We start from the raw sequence: 16,880 nt of genomic DNA on the forward strand, positions 1-16,880 counted from the left end.
GACCTCTCGAAGAGAATGGTTCCATCATTATGAACCTATCTTAGGAGGATCTGTGTATATTTGTGAACATAATGCCTTAAAGATCATAGGCATTGGAACCATCAGGTTGAAGATGCACGACGGTACAGTCCGCACTATTCAAGGAGTGCGACATGTAGAAGGTCTGAAGAAGAATTTGTTATCTTTAGGACAGCTGGATGATCTTAATTGCATCATCAAAGTTCAGAAAGGAATCATGAAGATCAGCCGATGAGCGCTTGTAATAATGAAAAGAGAAAAAATTACTACTAATTTGTATATGTTTTTGGGAAAGACTGTGCATGAAGCAGAAGCATTTGTTGCTTCAAGTAGTTCGAGCGAGAGATCTGCAATGGTGTGGCATCAGAAGCTTGGACATATGTCTGAACAAGGCATGAAGGTCCTAGCTGAGAAAAATCTACTTCTTGGCCTCACAAAGGTGTCATTACTCTTTTGTGAGCATTGCATAACAAGCAAGCAGCATCGACGACAGTTCAATACATCCAATTCTAGAAGCAAGGATGTTCTAGAATTAGCTAAGTATTTTGTGTCCTTCATCGATGATTACTCCAAGAGATGTTGGGTGTATCCTATCAAGAGTAAGGGAGATGTATTTGCAGTTTTCAAAACTTACAAAGTGCGGGTTGAATTACACAGGTAATGAATTTGATAGCTTTTGCAAGCAAGAAGGTATCAAGAGGCAGTTCACTACGGCATACACTCCTCAACAAAATAGAGTGGCAGAGCGGATGAACAGAACTCTATTAGAAAGAAGTAGAGCAATGTTGGGAGCTGCAGGCCTGAATAAGGCATTTTGGGCTGAGGCAATTAACACTGCTTGTTATGTGATTAACCGGTCTCCATCTACAACAATTGATTAAAAGACACCGATGGAGATGTGAACTGGGAAGCTAGTTGATTATTCAAACCTCCATATATTTGGAAGTCTTGTGTATGTGATGTATAATACCCAACAAATTACAAAGCTGGATCCAAAATCTAGGAAGTGTTTGTTCTTGGGATATGCTGATGGTGTGAAGGGGCATCGCCTGTGGGATCCCACTGCCCGCAAAGTTATAATCAGTAGGGATGTAATCTTCTTAGAAGATAAATTAAAGGGAGAAGATGATAGCACTTCAAAAGAAAATTCAGAGACTACAACTATACAGGTGGAAAGAAAGTCTACAAAAGAAGATTCTTCTGAAGCAGCACCAGAGCATGAAGAGGAAGAACCAATCGAGTTTGAAGAGCCAAACGAGTCTGAAAAGTCAGAACTTAGAAAGGGAAAACATACAAAATTTACACCAACCTGGCAGAAAGATTATGATATAGGCAGCAATGTCGCATACTGTCTTCTAACTGAAGAAGGGGAGCATCAACTCTCCAAGAAGCAATGAGTAGTTCAGATGCACCTGAGTGGATGGTAGCAATGCAAGAAGAGATGGAAGCTCTGCATAAAAACAAGACTTGGGAGCTTGTGCCACTACCACAAGGAAGAAAGTCCATTAGCCACCAAAGCCACAAAGGACTATCTAAATTGATTCTTTTCTGCCGATAAGCACCAATTGCATCATAGAAATTAGAGAAAAAGGATTCTTTCGTATATTGATTGTTATTATCATAAATTCTTTCATTTTGATAATTTCTGTGATTACATGGATTATACCTATTTGCACAAATACCTCGGCGATTCCCGCTTGTTAATACATAGAGCCCAATAAGCATATCTTGAGTTGGTACGGAAATGGGATCTCTAATAGTTGGAGATAATTAGAAAGTTATTTTTATAGTTATTGGAATTCTAGTTCTCTGAATAATGGGTCTAGGAGTGGCAATTCCTACTATGATCATTATATGTATGATACTAAATATAGTTGGAAGAATTACATCAATAGTTGCATTGACAGTTATCTTCAAATAACACTTGGGCTAAGGGTTAAGTTAGGTTTTCAAGTCTATATGGATAGTGATATTTTAACTGGCAGTTACAATTACGGCAAAAGTTCCATTTATAGTACATTTGTGGTGAAAGTGGAAATAGTAATGAAAGCGAGAGTTCCAGTCTAAGAACTAGTATGAATGGTAGCGATTTAACTAGAAGAGAAAGTTCTAATGATCTCGATATAACTATAACTCAAAAATACAAGCATTTGTGGGTTAAATGCGAAAATTGTTATGGATTAAATTATAAGAAATTTTTAAGTCAAGAATGAATATTTGTGAATAATGTGGATATCATTTGAAAATGAGTAGTTAAGATAAGATCAAAAGAAATAGTGATGATCAAGTGGAGCGGTTTCGTACAAGAATGGTGGTGAAAGGATATGCTCAGAAGGAGGGGATTAACTTCAACAAAATATATTTTCCTGTGGTTTGATTAACAACTGTTCGAGTAGTCTCGGCGATGTGTGCTACATTTGACTTACATCTAAAGTAGCTAGATGTGAAAACAGCTTTTCTTCATGGAGATCTTGAAGAAGAAATTTATATGCTCCAGCCAGAAGGTTTTGAGGAAAAAGGAAAGTGGAACTTGGTTTGTAGGTTGAACAAATCTCTATACGGTCTAAAGCAGGCGCCGAGGTGTTGGTATAAGAGATTTGATTCCTTCATCATGAGCTTTGGATACAACAGACTTAATGCAGACCCTTGTGCATATTTCAAGAGGTTTGGTAAAAGTGATTTTATTATCTTACTGTTGTATGTAGATGATATGTTGGTAGCAGGCCCCAACAAAGATCATATTGAAGAACTAAAGGCATAGTTGGTTAGGAAATTTGAAATGAAGGACTTAGGACCAACAAACAAGATTCTAGGGATGCAAATTCACCGAGACAGAAACAATAGGAAGATTTGGCTTTCCCAGAAAAATTATTTGAAGAAGGTCTTACGACGCTTCAATATGCAAGATTGTAAGTCAATTTCTACCCCACTTCCTGTTAGTTTCAAATTATCCTCCAGTATGAGTTCTAGCAGTGAAGAAGGAAGGATGGAAATGTCTCGAGTACCGTATACATCAGTAGTGGGGAGTTTAATGTTCGCGATGATTTGTTCACGACCAGACATTGCACATGCAGTGGGAGTAGTAAGTCGGTATATGGCGAATCCTGGCAGAGAGCATTAGAATGCTGTAAAGAGGATCTTAAGATATGTTAGGAGAACCTCAGATGTTGCATTACGTTATGGAGGATCATATTTTATTATCAAAGGATATGTTGACTCAGATTATGCAAGTGATCTTGATAAAAGCAAATCTACTACAAGGTATGTGTTCACACTTACTAGCGGAGCTGTGAGTTGGGTATCAAAACTGTAGTCAGTTGTGGCGATATCAACAATAGAAGCCGAATATGTAGCAGCTACACAAGCTAGTAAGGAAGCAGTATGGTTGAAAATGATGATAGAGGAGCTCGGGCACGAACAAGAGCATATTTCTCTGTTTTGTGACAGTCAGAATGCCTTGCATCTAGCAAGGAATCCAACTTTTCATTCAAAGTCAAAGTACATACGAGTCCAGTATCACTTCGTTCATGAAAAAGTGGAAGAAGGCACTATGGATATGCAGAAAACTCATACTAAAGACAACCTAGTAGATTTTTTGACGAAGGCAGTTAACACTGATAAATTTATTTGGTGTCGATTCTCTAGTGGCCTGATAAAAGCATAAGCAGCATGGAAAGGCAAGGAAGAAAGAACGGTATGAAGATCTTACTGATCCTCAATCAAATCTTCAAGTGGGAGATTGTTGATATTTAGAGAGTTTGTATCTCTCCCACATTGCTAAGTTATTAATTTTGAAGAGTATTTCTCCCACATTGCTAAGTTAACAATCTTGAGGTACCTTCCAAACCTATATAATAGAGGTTTCACTTTGTTATTCATTCATTCCAAAAAATAAGAGAAAAATATTAGAGAGTTAAACAATTATTTTTCTCCTATTATAAAGAAAGAATTTTAATGTTTTCTCCTTTATAAATAAAGAGATTGTAACTCCTATTATTTTCTTATAGTGAAATTCTTCTATCCTTGCCCGTGGTTTTTACCCTAATTTGTTTAGAGGTTTTCCACATAAATCTGTGTGTTCTATTGTGTATTTTATTTTTTTATCTTTATTTTCTCAAATTATTAGCTGTAATTTTGCTCTATCAGGTTCATATTTTTCTATATTCGCCTGATTTCATGTTCAAGATAGTCCTTGTTCTTTGGCTTCTTGGTCATTAAGTCCGGGTCAGAGAAGCGACCCGATGAGAGGAGTGGACTCGGGGGCAAAAAGGGATGCCTAGGCTCTTGGCAGACTTTTAAGTGGTGTGAGGTTAGGTTTGGTGATGGTTTGCAAGATATAAACACTTTGAGAGAAAACAAGCAAAATTTCTCCACTGATGAATCCACAGTGAGAAAGGAGAAAAAAATAGGAATAATTACAAAAACAATCTTTGAATTTATTAAAATTTGACAATTAAATATTTAAATTATTAAAATAGTTAGGTACTCTTAATGATATCGTGCTGGGGCAACCTGTTCTCCCTGAACACCTCGATTTAGCGACAAAGAATTTCTTGCCGCTACCATATGGTATTTCTCTCTATTTGGTGATAAATAAAACATCCGTACTTTTTTTTATTACTTAGAGATTACATAAAATGGGCTTTCTAGTGACCACCAATGACCGGTTGCATGAATTGTTAAAGATCCAATAAGTCCAACATTAATTCCTTTAGATGTGTCAATTGGATATGAACCTAGTAAATATCATTTCAAAATTGTTTATTTTACAGCAGCAGAGGTTTACCTTTTTTTTTCAATGCTTCTACTTTGTATCAATTATTACCTATCTTTAAACCAAAGTTTTAATACGAGAACATAACATAGCATTTATAGGAAAAATGAATTTGAAACTACTACAGCAAAACTAATGCCACTTGTGTTAGAAGTGGTGGTTACCATCCAAAAGCAGGGATGTGTTATCCAAAGTATATGCATATATTTGCTTGGCAGTTCTCAGACATATTGGGTCTACTACAAATAGACTGCAATATCTATCTTGCCCAACAATGCCAGCTTTCTTACATGATCTAATGTATATCTTGGTTTTCAATAACTGTAGCTATTAGAAGTAGATCCACATTCAGGTCATGAGCTTACCAATTTTATCTTAATTTTTCTGGTTTACATGGCGATCGAGTTTGTTGTAAAATTAATCCCATGAGCCACCTGCTTGTCCTGTTTCTAATTTGATAAGGAACAACCTTGCTCCACCTTGAAAATTAAGTTGGTTTTTCAAACACCAGGCAACATGTCCACCTTGCAAATAGGCTTTCACATCCACCTATCACATGGCTTTGCTTTCCTTGTTTTCCTACGTTGTGGGATCTCCATAGAAAAGGACTAGTTCCGCCCTTGATGAATATATAGCCAAGCCACTTCGTTTGCCTTCTACCCGTCACAGGATTAGCATCCAGATCTAGAATCTAAAACCTTTTAAATTCAGTTTCTAGTCTAACAAGATGATCAGTGCCAAGAAGCTCCTGAAATTGGCAAAGAAGTGGCAGAAGTTGGCTGCTATCAGGAGAAAACGAATCACATCCCCAAACACCATCGCAAGTGTTGATTCAATCAGTTGCAGCACATCTACAAAAGCTGAGAAAGGCTGTTTTGCTGTGTACTGTGCAGATCAAAAACGATTTCTGCTTCCTCTGGAATATCTTAACAATGAAATAATCAAAGAGCTATTCGACATGGCAGAGGAAGAGTTCGGATTGCCTAGCAAGGGGCCTCTCACATTCCCATGCGACGCAGAGCTTATGGAATATGCAATTTCTTTAGCGAACGAAAAAAGCGTTCATCCTGGACACTTCGTGCCTCGATCAAAATGTCTAATCAAAACGAAGGTTACTAGAGATGTGGAACAAGCATTGCTGACCGCCATAGCTAGCAGTTGCTCATCATCTTTCCATCATCTCCAACATCAAGCAACAACCCACCAATTACCAATTTGTAGCTTCTGAAATAGATACAATCAAATCTGTGAACATAGATTACGAAGTGTACATTAATATACACCATCAAGATTCTCAAAATTTTTGCTCCTATCTAGTTTTTTCTCCAAGGAATATAAATTTCATAATCAATATACTGAAAATTTCATTTTCCACAATTAAATAATAATTCCAGTCATGTTCACTTGCCTAAGAACCCCGTATAAGCTTCATTACCGTATTAATGTTGAAAAGCTTGTAATAAAGAGGAAAACCAAAAAAAAGGGTTTACTGGTTACAGAGTTGACCAATTGCCCTGAATAAAATGTTAGCAGACGGTCAGGCACATTCACAAGAAATTAAGAATCTGATGACACAAGTCTTTCGCCATGGAGACATTGTGATTTATGAATCATTAGCAAAACCAATAAGAGTTGCAGATAAAATGAGGTTAAAAAAGCTATACTTTAGGAATTGCAAAAAAATAAAATAAAATCAATATCTAGGCCAACATACCAAGCATCTTTTCTGCACTGAAAATAAGGGTTTTTCTCAATTTAGAAAATTTTTAAAAATATTTTCAACTTTAAAGTGAAATTATTTAAATTCTAATTTATGATGGTTTTAAAAAAAAAATTCTAATTTATGGTGGATCTTACTAACATGACAAGGATAAAGGCGAGTTATAGCAGTTGGACTGGCAGATAGCAACAATTGCTTTCTCTAAAAAAGTTATTATTATTTTGAAACTATTATTTTAATTTTAAAACTTCAATTTTTTTAGTTCAGTTAATATTTTACTATTTTTGCTACTACTATTTTTACTATTATTATTATTATTATTATTAACGGATAGATATAATTTTTTTTTTAAAGTTTGACTCTTTTAATTTGAGAATTTAATAAAATTTTACTCTAAAATGAGAAATACTATTTTTGTTGGATAGTTAAAATGAGATAAATACAATAAACATAAAATAACGAAAAATTCTCAAAGAAAAGGAAATATATTATAAATATATATTTTCTATAATTAAAATATACAAGATACCGCTCCAACTATTACTAGAGATAGTTTTTCTACGGTATTGATTTATTAATATTATAAACTATTTATAATAGCGCCTACATGATTTTTCACTTACAAACTTAATTATTCATATTCATTACACTTAATACTCTAAATAAATGATAAATCTTTAACATAACTATGGACTCTTTATATATTTTATAACAATTATTAACTCTTTAAATGACAATAGTAAATACTTAATAATTTATTAAGTTTAATATTTTCAACAATTCCTTGTTTTCTGTTCTGTTGCAGTCGTGTGTTCTATATCTTGCGAGTTATATACTTAGCTATATCTGATTTTGTTGGTTATGGACTGAATTTTTCTAAAACAGAGATGTACAATCACACCAACAAATTCCGTACATGTACTTGTCATAACAGTACAGGATGATAATGGAAAAAATAGATAACGTTGGACAACTGTAGACTGGACTGGCATCTAAATTACAAGCATGTTATCTGTTAGGTAGTTCTTAGATGTATGGGCCCAACTTGCAGTGTGTTTCTAACACGTAAATCTTTAGACTACATATCCAGCTTTCCACCAATGGTGGGGTTTCTTAAATGCAAATAACTTGTTCTTTGAAGTATGGTCATGACCCACTCGCCTAAGCTCCACCTTGCCTGGTAGATTATGAACATAAGAAAACATGCCTGACTCGCAATCAATCTCTCACAACCACTTATCACATGGTTTTGCTTCCATTCCATGTCCACCCGAACTGTGGGAGCTCACTGGAGTGGATGGTGTCTGCCTTTGGTGAATATATAAATCAAGCTACTTGCAATGCCTTCTAACCATCACAAGATTAGCATCCAGATCCAGAATATAAAGGTTCCTCCTCTATTTCTTCTCTTAAAACCGTTTCAATAACGAGATGATCAGTGCCAAGAAGCTCCTGAAATTGGCAAAGAAATGGCAGAAGTTGGCTGCTATCAGGAGAAAACGAATTACATTACCAAACACCATCACAAGTATTGATACTAGCAGTTGCAGTACATCTACAAAAGCTGAGAAAGGTTGTTTTGCTGTGTACTCTGCAGACCAAAGACGGTTTCTGCTTCCTTTGGAATATCTCAACAATGAAATAATCAAAGAGCTATTCGACATGGCAGAAGAAGAGTTCGGATTGCCTAGCAAGGGACCTCTCACGTTACCATGCGAGGCAGAGCTTATGGAATATGCAATTTCTTTGATAAAAAAGAAGGTTAATAGAGATGTGGAACAAGCATTACTGAACTCCATAGCTAGCAGTTGTTCATCTTTCCATTTCCAACATCAAGCAATGATCCATCAATTACCAATTTGTAGCTTCTGAAATAAATTCAGTTATATCTGTAGACATAGATTACTAAGTGTACATTAATAAACATAATCAAGAATCTCAAGGTTTTTTTTTTTTATCCTATCTAGTTTTTTGTCCATGGAATATAAATTTCACTATAGTTATTCTGAAAATTTTTGGTGTTAGATATCGGGATTTATTCTTTTATTGTGGCAAGAAAATGAGAATCCTGATGGAACCCAAAAGCATGCGGTCTCTTCACATTGCCTGAAAGTGTTTGGACTATTAAAGAAATGAATAATTCATAGATAATTTAGTTCCACACATAGGAAGCCATCCTTCTTTCCCAGCAATTTGGGCATAAATGAAATTCTTTGTTGTGCCAAAAATTGCATCTTCCACTCACCATGCCACCATAGGACTACTCCTCCACTTCTACTTTCAGAAACTCCACTTTTACCAGTCCAACACCTTCCCTTTGAGAAACCATGTATTGTATGATTGTTTTTTCTATTATTTTTTCCTTCTAATTCAAAATATATATTTGATTGCTAAACCTTCTAATTCAGTCTATTTTTACTTATGTGGCCATTGAATAAGAAATTTTTTAACATATTAAAAATGTCAACTCATTAATAACTTATCATACTAACATATAGAGCCCACTTTTTTAATATTTTTCAAATTCCGCATTTAGAAGTAAGTCTCGTATACTTAACAGGATAAGTTATTAGTGAGTTGATATTGCTAATTCGACGAATCAATTAGGAATATTTCATTTTCAATGACAGCGTTAACAAAAAGCAGACTGAAGAAGTGTTAGGCACTATAAATTGAAACATAAAATAAAAAGTATTAGTATAAAAAAAATAAATTTAAAATATTGATACTAATTTAATATTAAATCCAAATATTCGGCACCAATAGACCAATTTGCCGGACACGTGCACAACGGGTTCCATTCATCTTATAGGCAATTTCTCGACATATTGGCTTCTGGGTCCAACTTGAAGTCTCTTTGTAATGCCATATAAAATCAAGATTGCATATTAAAATGTCCATAACTATTTCAGTCTTCACCACCAATAATTGAGTTACTTGGGCATAACTGAATGTATTCATGTTATCCTGTTTTTTCTTGCGGTATGCATTGTTTTGCTCTTAATTTGCTATGATATCCACTTTTATATCTGCTTCACTGGCCATCTACTTGGCAGAAAGATTGCTACGAGTGATATGTCAAATTAAATCCAACATGCCCACCTCCCCAATAGCCGCTTACAACCACCCACCACATGGTGTTGCTTCCCATTTATCCCTACATTGTCTGGCCTTTGTGAATATAAATTCAAGCTTACAACCATTGATTTTATCCATCATAAGGTTTGCATTATTCGCTATTCCAATATCCAAAGCTTTCTTTGTCCATTTTTCTCCCATAGATCTTTACCTAAATAGAGTAACAAGATGATCAGCACCAAAAAGCTCCTCAAGTTGGCAAGAAAGTGGCAGAAGATGGCTGCAATCAGGCGAAAAAGAATCGCATCCCCACAAATCATAAAGGCAAGTACAGATACTACAAGTACATCATCAAAAGCAGAGAAAGGCCAGTTTGTTGTGTACTCTACAGATCAAAGACGATTTCTGCTTCCATTAGAATATCTTAACAAGGATATAGTCATAGAGCTATTCAACATAGCAGAAGAAGAGTTCAGATTGCCCAGTGATGGACCTCTCACATTACCATTTGAGGCAGAGCTTTTGGAATATGCAATTGATTTGATAAAGCAGCAGGTCACTAAAGATGTAGAAAGAGCTTTCTTGACTTGCATAGCTGATGGTTGCTGTTCATTGTCTTTCCATCTCCAACATCCGCTACCAAGCAATCGTTTACCAATTTGTAGCTTCTAAATATACTTAGACTTGTAAACAAAGACAATCTTTCTCAATAGATTTTTGTCAGAAATTCTATCCGTTTTTGTATTCTCCGATCAAAACCCACAAGTCTCTGGCCTAATTAACATGAAAATTAAAGATGGCCAGTCGCTCAATGTCTTGCTAAAGGCGCACAGAGTATTAACCCTGAAAAAGAGCAATTTTTTTTTCTAATAAACAATTGTAAATAACAGAGCAAGGACAAAAAAAATAGCCTCAAAAAAGAGAAAAAAAAAAGGAGAAAACAATTACTTCTAATCCTGAAACAATACTGAAATCCTCATAAAATAAATATTTTAACATGTGGAGAAAACCTAATCCTGGTCAGCTTCGGTCTAAAATTATATACATGTTTGCATATTCCGATAATTCATTTACATTATCTTCTTGGAAAGGCTTACTTCTAATCCTTAAACAGCAGTGAAATCCTTATAAAATAAATATTTTCACATGCGGAGAAAACCTAATCCTGATTAGCTTCGGTCTAAAATTATATACATGTTTGCATATTCTGGTAATTCACATATATCATCTTCTTCAAAATTTCAAGTGCTCTCTGTCACAAACAATGGAGGGACCTTATGACATACCTGAAAAATCCTCTGACAACAACAACAACAACGTCAGCAACAACAATCATTGCAGTACTGTCTGTGGGAAAGCGATTAACAATAACGCAGTTCTCGCCGATGCGAATATTGAAGCCAACAGTGCCAGTGAAGCGGTGCTTATGCCATTCCCTTATAGTTATCTACATGAGCAAGACAACGATTACAACAACTCAATCATTGTGAATGCCGATGTAGTGAACAACAATATTGGAGAAAATTTCATGCCATTGCATTATGATCAATTTTTATACAGCAACATGGGGAACAATAATAATAATAGTAATAACGACAATGCAATTGTTGCATATGAGAATGTATCTGACTATGGTATTAAAGGAAATTTCAGGGGAATGCCTGTTGGTTATCGATTTATGCCTAATGATGAAGAGTTAGTGAACTACTTGAAGCACAAGATCGAGGGTTTTCCTTTACCTCTTGGCCTTATTCATGATGTTGATATATACAAGTTCCACCCTCAAGAACTCACTGGTTAGTTTTTCTTTTCTTTTTATTCTTTTTTATTTCTTCATTGGAAAACTCACTGCTTAGTTATGCTTTTATTTAATTATACTTCTCATTTTTCCTTTATTTAATTGTATCAATCTTTTACGTTAACTTTTTTGGTTAGTCTTGATTTCTGGGAGATAATTCCTATATAATTCTTATTAAATTAAATTTTTATTTTAAAAAATTGTTTACAAATATGTAATTTAATTAAAGTTAAATTGAATGCATATAAATAGAATAATTTTCAATATGCATGTCATATCAGATCAGTTATACTTTGTTCATTTATTAATTAAGGTATATATTATATTTAAAAATATAATTAATTATTTTAAATTTTTAATAAAAATTTGAAAGATAGGTTTTCAAAATAAAACTTTTAGATTTATAAACTCTAAAAATAATAATCAGTTATTACATACAAGTAAGACATGAACTTAACATGAAAATTATATAACTGATTATTTAACTTAATTACGATTAGGAGAGTATGAGCTAATAGGAGAAAGGGAATGGTATTTCTTCACTCCTAGAAATAGAATATCCCCAAATGGGAGTAGGCCATCTCGAAAAGCAAGCAATGGCTATTGGAAGCCAACTGGAAGTGAGAAAGAGGTTCCAAATGAGGAGAGCCCTGTAGGGGTTAGAATGTCACTAGACTACTACGAATTTGCGAACACGGAAATTCAAAAGAGGAAGCAATCTTCTGGTACGAGAACGGACTGGAAAATGCATGAGTATATTGTAAAGCAGTACAAAGACAATGGCAATGAGTACAGAAAAAAGGTATGGACGTTAATGATGACTTCAAAGAAATGATTTTATTCATATTAGTGCTTGTATAGAAATTCCAGGACATGTCCTTTTCTTGATTTTTCTCTTTTCGCTTCTATCAGTTTCATGCATTGGCTATTTGCAAGATATATAAAAAGAAAGCAAAAAATGATGAAGATGAACCAGCTGCGGGGACTTCAAGTTCTGTCCCAAAAAAAGCACCGATCCAATCACAAGAGCCTTCTAGCTATGGATTTCAACCCATAAGTAGATTTGAAGAACAAGCTTACTGGACACAGATGATGATTACTGCAAATAATCTTTTGGTTCCACAGGCAACAACTTACGCAGAATTAGTAAATAATGAAGTTACAAATGTTCAACCTGTACCTGCGCAGATTGTGGAAGATCAGAGAGATAATTCTTGTCCTGATAGCCAGCGTCAGAATGATGACTCTTGTCCTGATAATGAGCATCAGAATGATGATAGTGGTCTCTACTGTATCGTGCATTCTTCTCGAAGTTGGAATAAGAGATTGGAAAAGAATCCTAATTAAGTTCAAGTTGTAGCACTCCTCACTTGCATCTCAATGTTGCTGTTGAAGTTAGCTTTGCTACGGGTTGTTGCTGATAGCTACGAGGATGTTGCTGATACCTTAATTTTTGCTAGTTTTTGAGTAATGAATTTTGGGTTTGTTATATTTTTGTAGCAACATAATTGTTTTTCAGGCAGCAAAGTTTTATTTTCTTATTCTTATATGTTTCTACTATGTATCAGTTATTACCTATCCTTCCACCAATGTTTTATTATGAGAACAGTATAGCAGAAATGAATTTGAAACTGCTAATTCACAACAGCATAATTAATGCGATAATAACATGGTGGAAACATTTTTTTGGTGTTAAAAGTAGCGGCTACCATCAAAAAGCAGGAATGCGTTCTCAAAGTATTTATGCATATATATTTGCTTGGCAATTCTCAGACATATTGGGCCAAGTATGCTATTTCCTTCTACTACAAATAGACTGCAATATCTAACTCTCCCAACAATGCCAGCTTTCACCAATAATCTACCATATATCTTGGTTTTCAATAAATGGAGCTATTAGAAGTTGATCCACATTCAAAGTCACGATCTTACCGACTCATCCTAATTTTTTTGGTTCACATGCCTATTTTTGGATGTCAGTTAATTCCATGAGCCACCTGCATGTCTTGTTACTAATTTGATAAGGAACAACCTTGCTCCACTCTGAACATTAAGTTGGTTTTTCCAACACAAGCCAACATGTCTACCTTGCAAATAGGCTTTCGCATCCACCTATCACATGGCTTTGCTTTCCTTCTTTCCCTACATTGTGGGATCTCTTTGGAAAGGGACTAGTCCTGCCCTTGATGAATATATAGCCAAGCTACTTCCTTTGCCTTCTACCCATCACAGCATAAGCATTGAGAACTCCAAACCCAAAGCTCTCCTCAACTTTTTCTCTAAAACTCTCTTCCGCTATAGACTGCTTAACAAGATGATCAGCACCAAGAAGCTCCTCAAATTGGCACGAAAATGGCAAAAGATGGCTGCTATCAGGCGAAAAAGAATCGCCTTGCCACAAATTAATTATGCAAGTGAAGATACAAGCAGTTGCAGCACATCATCAAAAGCTGAGAAGGGTTATTTTGTTGTGTACTCTACGGATCAAAAACGATTTCTGCTTCCTTTAGAGTATCTTAACAATGAAATAATCAGAGAACTGTTCAACATGGCAGAAGATGAGTTTGGATTGCCAAGCAAAGGGCCTCTCACATTACCATGTGAAGCAGAGCTAATGGAATATGCAATTAGTTTGATCGAGCAACGAGTTACAAGAGATGTATTAATGGCACTTTTGACTTCCATTGCTAACAGTTGTTCTTCGTCATCTTTCCATCTCCAAAAGCAAGTAGCAAGCCACCAACTACCAATTAGTAGCTACTAACGAGTTGTAATCCTTCTGTAAATAATACTTACATATGTTGATAGATTTCATTACAATTCTCTGAAATTTTCCATCAAGTTGGTCATTTTGTTTTTGTTTCCCACATATCAAAATTCAAACAAACATCTAACAATTAAATAACCAAAACCCATTAACATTATTTTGATTCCACAGTTGTATTAGTCGGAAAAAAAAAATCAACCAGAAAATAATCCTGGAAACTTAATTGGGAATAATTTCTGCGGAATAAACAAATTCACAGTAGAAAAATAAATTAACAGTAAAAAGCATAATTGGCCCCCTAAACTTTAAGTTTATTTTGTGATTAAGCTTCTCATGTTTAGAACAATGGAATTGGACCCTTTTACTTTATTATTTTGATATCACCAAGCCCTTAAGCTAACAGATGTCTACATGTGTTTTATAATCACTAATAAAATTGCGAGCAAATACTTATTTAAATAAATAATAAAGATAGGATGGAAAAAAGCATAATTGGGTGTGAAAATAATGTAATTTGTTATTGCTATGATATGTGATGAGTTACAATTTTGTATTATGAGATTTACAAGTTTACATGTTGTCTATATATATATACAAAGTGATGAATAACGGTAACATTGATGCCTGATGTCCTCCTATGCTCCTATGTCAATGTTTCATTCTTGTTAGGGTGAGGTAGAAGTAACCTTTATTCCTTAGGGAAGAAAGGTTGCTCCTTTTCCCTTAATTCCAAGTCTGTGATGAAGTGTCTGTACAACTTTTTGCTGTACAGACCTGAGACCTTGACCAGTGGATATTATCCTTTGGTCCCTGGGTTTGTTGTCCAGATTTGTATCTTCAACACTCCCCTTTAAGGTGGGTTTGAACAAATTGATAGAACCCATCTTGCTAAGGAGTTTTTGGTGACTTGCTTTGTCCAGAGCCTTTGTAAATATATCTGCCAATTGTTCGTGGCTTCTGACAAATGGAATTACAATTTCTCCTGATTGAACTTTTTCTCTTATGAAGTGACAGTTAACTTCAATGTGCTTGTTTCGTTCGTGAAAAACAGGGTTTGATGCGATGAGTCTGGCTGCTTGGTTATCGCAGTACATTTCCATCGGACCTTTGCATTCTATTCCCATGTCGATAAGCACTTGTTTAATCCAAACGAGCTCGCTAGCTGTAGATGTCATGGCACGGTATTTGGCTTCTGCGCTGGACCTTGCGGTCACTGATTGCTTTTTGCTTTTCCAGGTTACTAAGTTTCCTCCTATGAAGGTGCAGAATCCTGAGGTCAACTTTCTGTCATAACTTTCCGCCCAATCTGCATCAGAGAAACCTATAATAGTATTAGTATTATTGTTATTTTTCATCCAAATACCTTGGCCTAGGATGCCCATGAGATATCTGAGGATTCTATCAATTGCATCTAAGTGAGAAGTATGGGGAGCATGCATAAATTGGCTAACCATACTTACTGCATAACTAATATCAGGTCTGATGACGGTTAAATTAATTAATTTTCCTACTAGATGTTGGTAGTGACCTATGTCATCTAGGGGTTCACCATCCTCTAAGTTGAGTTTTCTCTTAGTCTCCATCGGGGTATTTATGGGTTTGGCTCCTATTTTTCCTGTTTCTTTTAGTAAATCAAGAGTGTACTTTCTTTGAGACAGAAATAGCCCTTTATGAGATTTGGCTATTTCTATTCCGAGAAAGTAGGACAATTGACCAAGATCCTTGATATCAAATTCATTTTTTAGTTTATGTTTCACTTCCTCAATCTCCTTATTATTGTTGCCAGTTATGATAATATCATCCACATATATTAGGATAATGATCGTACATATGTGAGTGTGTTTAACAAATATAGAGGAATCAGAAGCACATTTGCTGAAATTAATTTTTAAGAAAAAATAGCTTAGCTTGGCATACCATGTTCTTGGTGATTGTTTCAATCCGTAGATTGCCATTTTTAGCTTACATACTAGAGAAGGAGCAGAGGTAGATTTGGGACCTGAAGGAAGAATCATGTACACTTCTTCTTCCAGAGACCCTTGAAGAAATGCGTTCTTAACATCCATCTGAAATAGGCTCCACCCTGAGTTAGTAGCAATAGATAATAAAATACGAACAATGCTCATTTTAGCTATAAGAGCAAAAGTTTTCTGGTAATCCACTCCATATGTTTGAATGAAACCTTTTGCTGCTAACCTAGCCTTGTACCTCTCAATTTTTCCATCATGCTTGTATTTTATTTTATACACTCATTTACAGCCAACAGGTTTCTTATTTGGTGTTAGGGAGACAAGATCTCAAGTGTCATTTTTTTCTAAAGCCTGGAGTTCTTCCTTCATAGCCTTACACCAATTGGGGTTGGTGTTGGCTTCATAGAAAGAGGTAGGCTCAGTGTGTGTTGTGAGATTGCCTAGATATGCCCTATATGAATTTGTTACAGAATTATAATTAATAAAGTGATGAATAGGGTACGATACCGTGTGGGACGCATAGTTCCTTAGCTTGGTAGGGGGTATGGTTGGTCGAGATGATCTCCGCAGGGCAATTTCTTCTGCTTGTGGCTCATGTTCTCCCCCTGAAGAAGTTACCGCAGGAGTGGAAGGATCTCCCCCTAAGGGGATGGATTTGGAGATAGTCTTTGAGAGCCGCTCCCTGTCTGATGGAGTATCCTAAATTATATTGTCAAAGAAGGGAGAATTAGATGGAAATAATAATACAGAAGGCT

At 35.3% G+C, this 16,880-nt stretch overlaps 5 protein-coding genes across 5 annotated transcripts; all 5 read left to right on the forward strand.

Moving 5' to 3' along the window:
• Positions 1-5,456: 5,456 nt before the first annotated feature.
• Positions 5,457-6,092, forward strand: LOC8266880 (auxin-responsive protein SAUR68). The gene has a single exon (XM_025158006.2). It carries the CDS (start codon positions 5,520-5,522, stop codon positions 6,018-6,020), a length of 501 nt encoding a protein of 166 aa, XP_025013774.1. The 5' UTR covers positions 5,457-5,519; the 3' UTR covers positions 6,021-6,092.
• Positions 6,093-7,893: 1,801 nt separating this feature from the next.
• Positions 7,894-8,642, forward strand: LOC8266881 (auxin-responsive protein SAUR68). The gene has a single exon (XM_002522623.3). It carries the CDS (start codon positions 7,944-7,946, stop codon positions 8,382-8,384), a length of 441 nt encoding a protein of 146 aa, XP_002522669.1. The 5' UTR covers positions 7,894-7,943; the 3' UTR covers positions 8,385-8,642.
• Positions 8,643-9,668: 1,026 nt separating this feature from the next.
• LOC8266882 (auxin-responsive protein SAUR68) lies at positions 9,669-10,334 on the forward strand. The gene has a single exon (XM_002522624.3). The coding sequence runs from the start codon at positions 9,819-9,821 to the stop codon at positions 10,260-10,262; it is 444 nt and encodes a 147-aa protein (XP_002522670.2). The 5' UTR covers positions 9,669-9,818; the 3' UTR covers positions 10,263-10,334.
• Positions 10,335-10,340: 6 nt separating this feature from the next.
• LOC125370445 (GATA zinc finger domain-containing protein 3-like) lies at positions 10,341-11,688 on the forward strand. The gene has a single exon (XM_048375931.1). The coding sequence runs from the start codon at positions 10,855-10,857 to the stop codon at positions 11,389-11,391; it is 537 nt and encodes a 178-aa protein (XP_048231888.1). The 5' UTR covers positions 10,341-10,854; the 3' UTR covers positions 11,392-11,688.
• A 1,927-nt stretch (positions 11,689-13,615) lies between these two features.
• LOC8266884 (auxin-responsive protein SAUR68) lies at positions 13,616-14,229 on the forward strand. The gene has a single exon (XM_002522626.4). The coding sequence runs from the start codon at positions 13,703-13,705 to the stop codon at positions 14,150-14,152; it is 450 nt and encodes a 149-aa protein (XP_002522672.2). The 5' UTR covers positions 13,616-13,702; the 3' UTR covers positions 14,153-14,229.
• The last annotated feature ends 2,651 nt before the right edge of the window (positions 14,230-16,880 follow it).

The sequence above is a fragment of the Ricinus communis genome, chromosome 6, assembly GCF_019578655.1.
Source record: "Ricinus communis isolate WT05 ecotype wild-type chromosome 6, ASM1957865v1, whole genome shotgun sequence".
Lineage (NCBI taxonomy): Eukaryota > Viridiplantae > Streptophyta > Magnoliopsida > Malpighiales > Euphorbiaceae > Ricinus > Ricinus communis.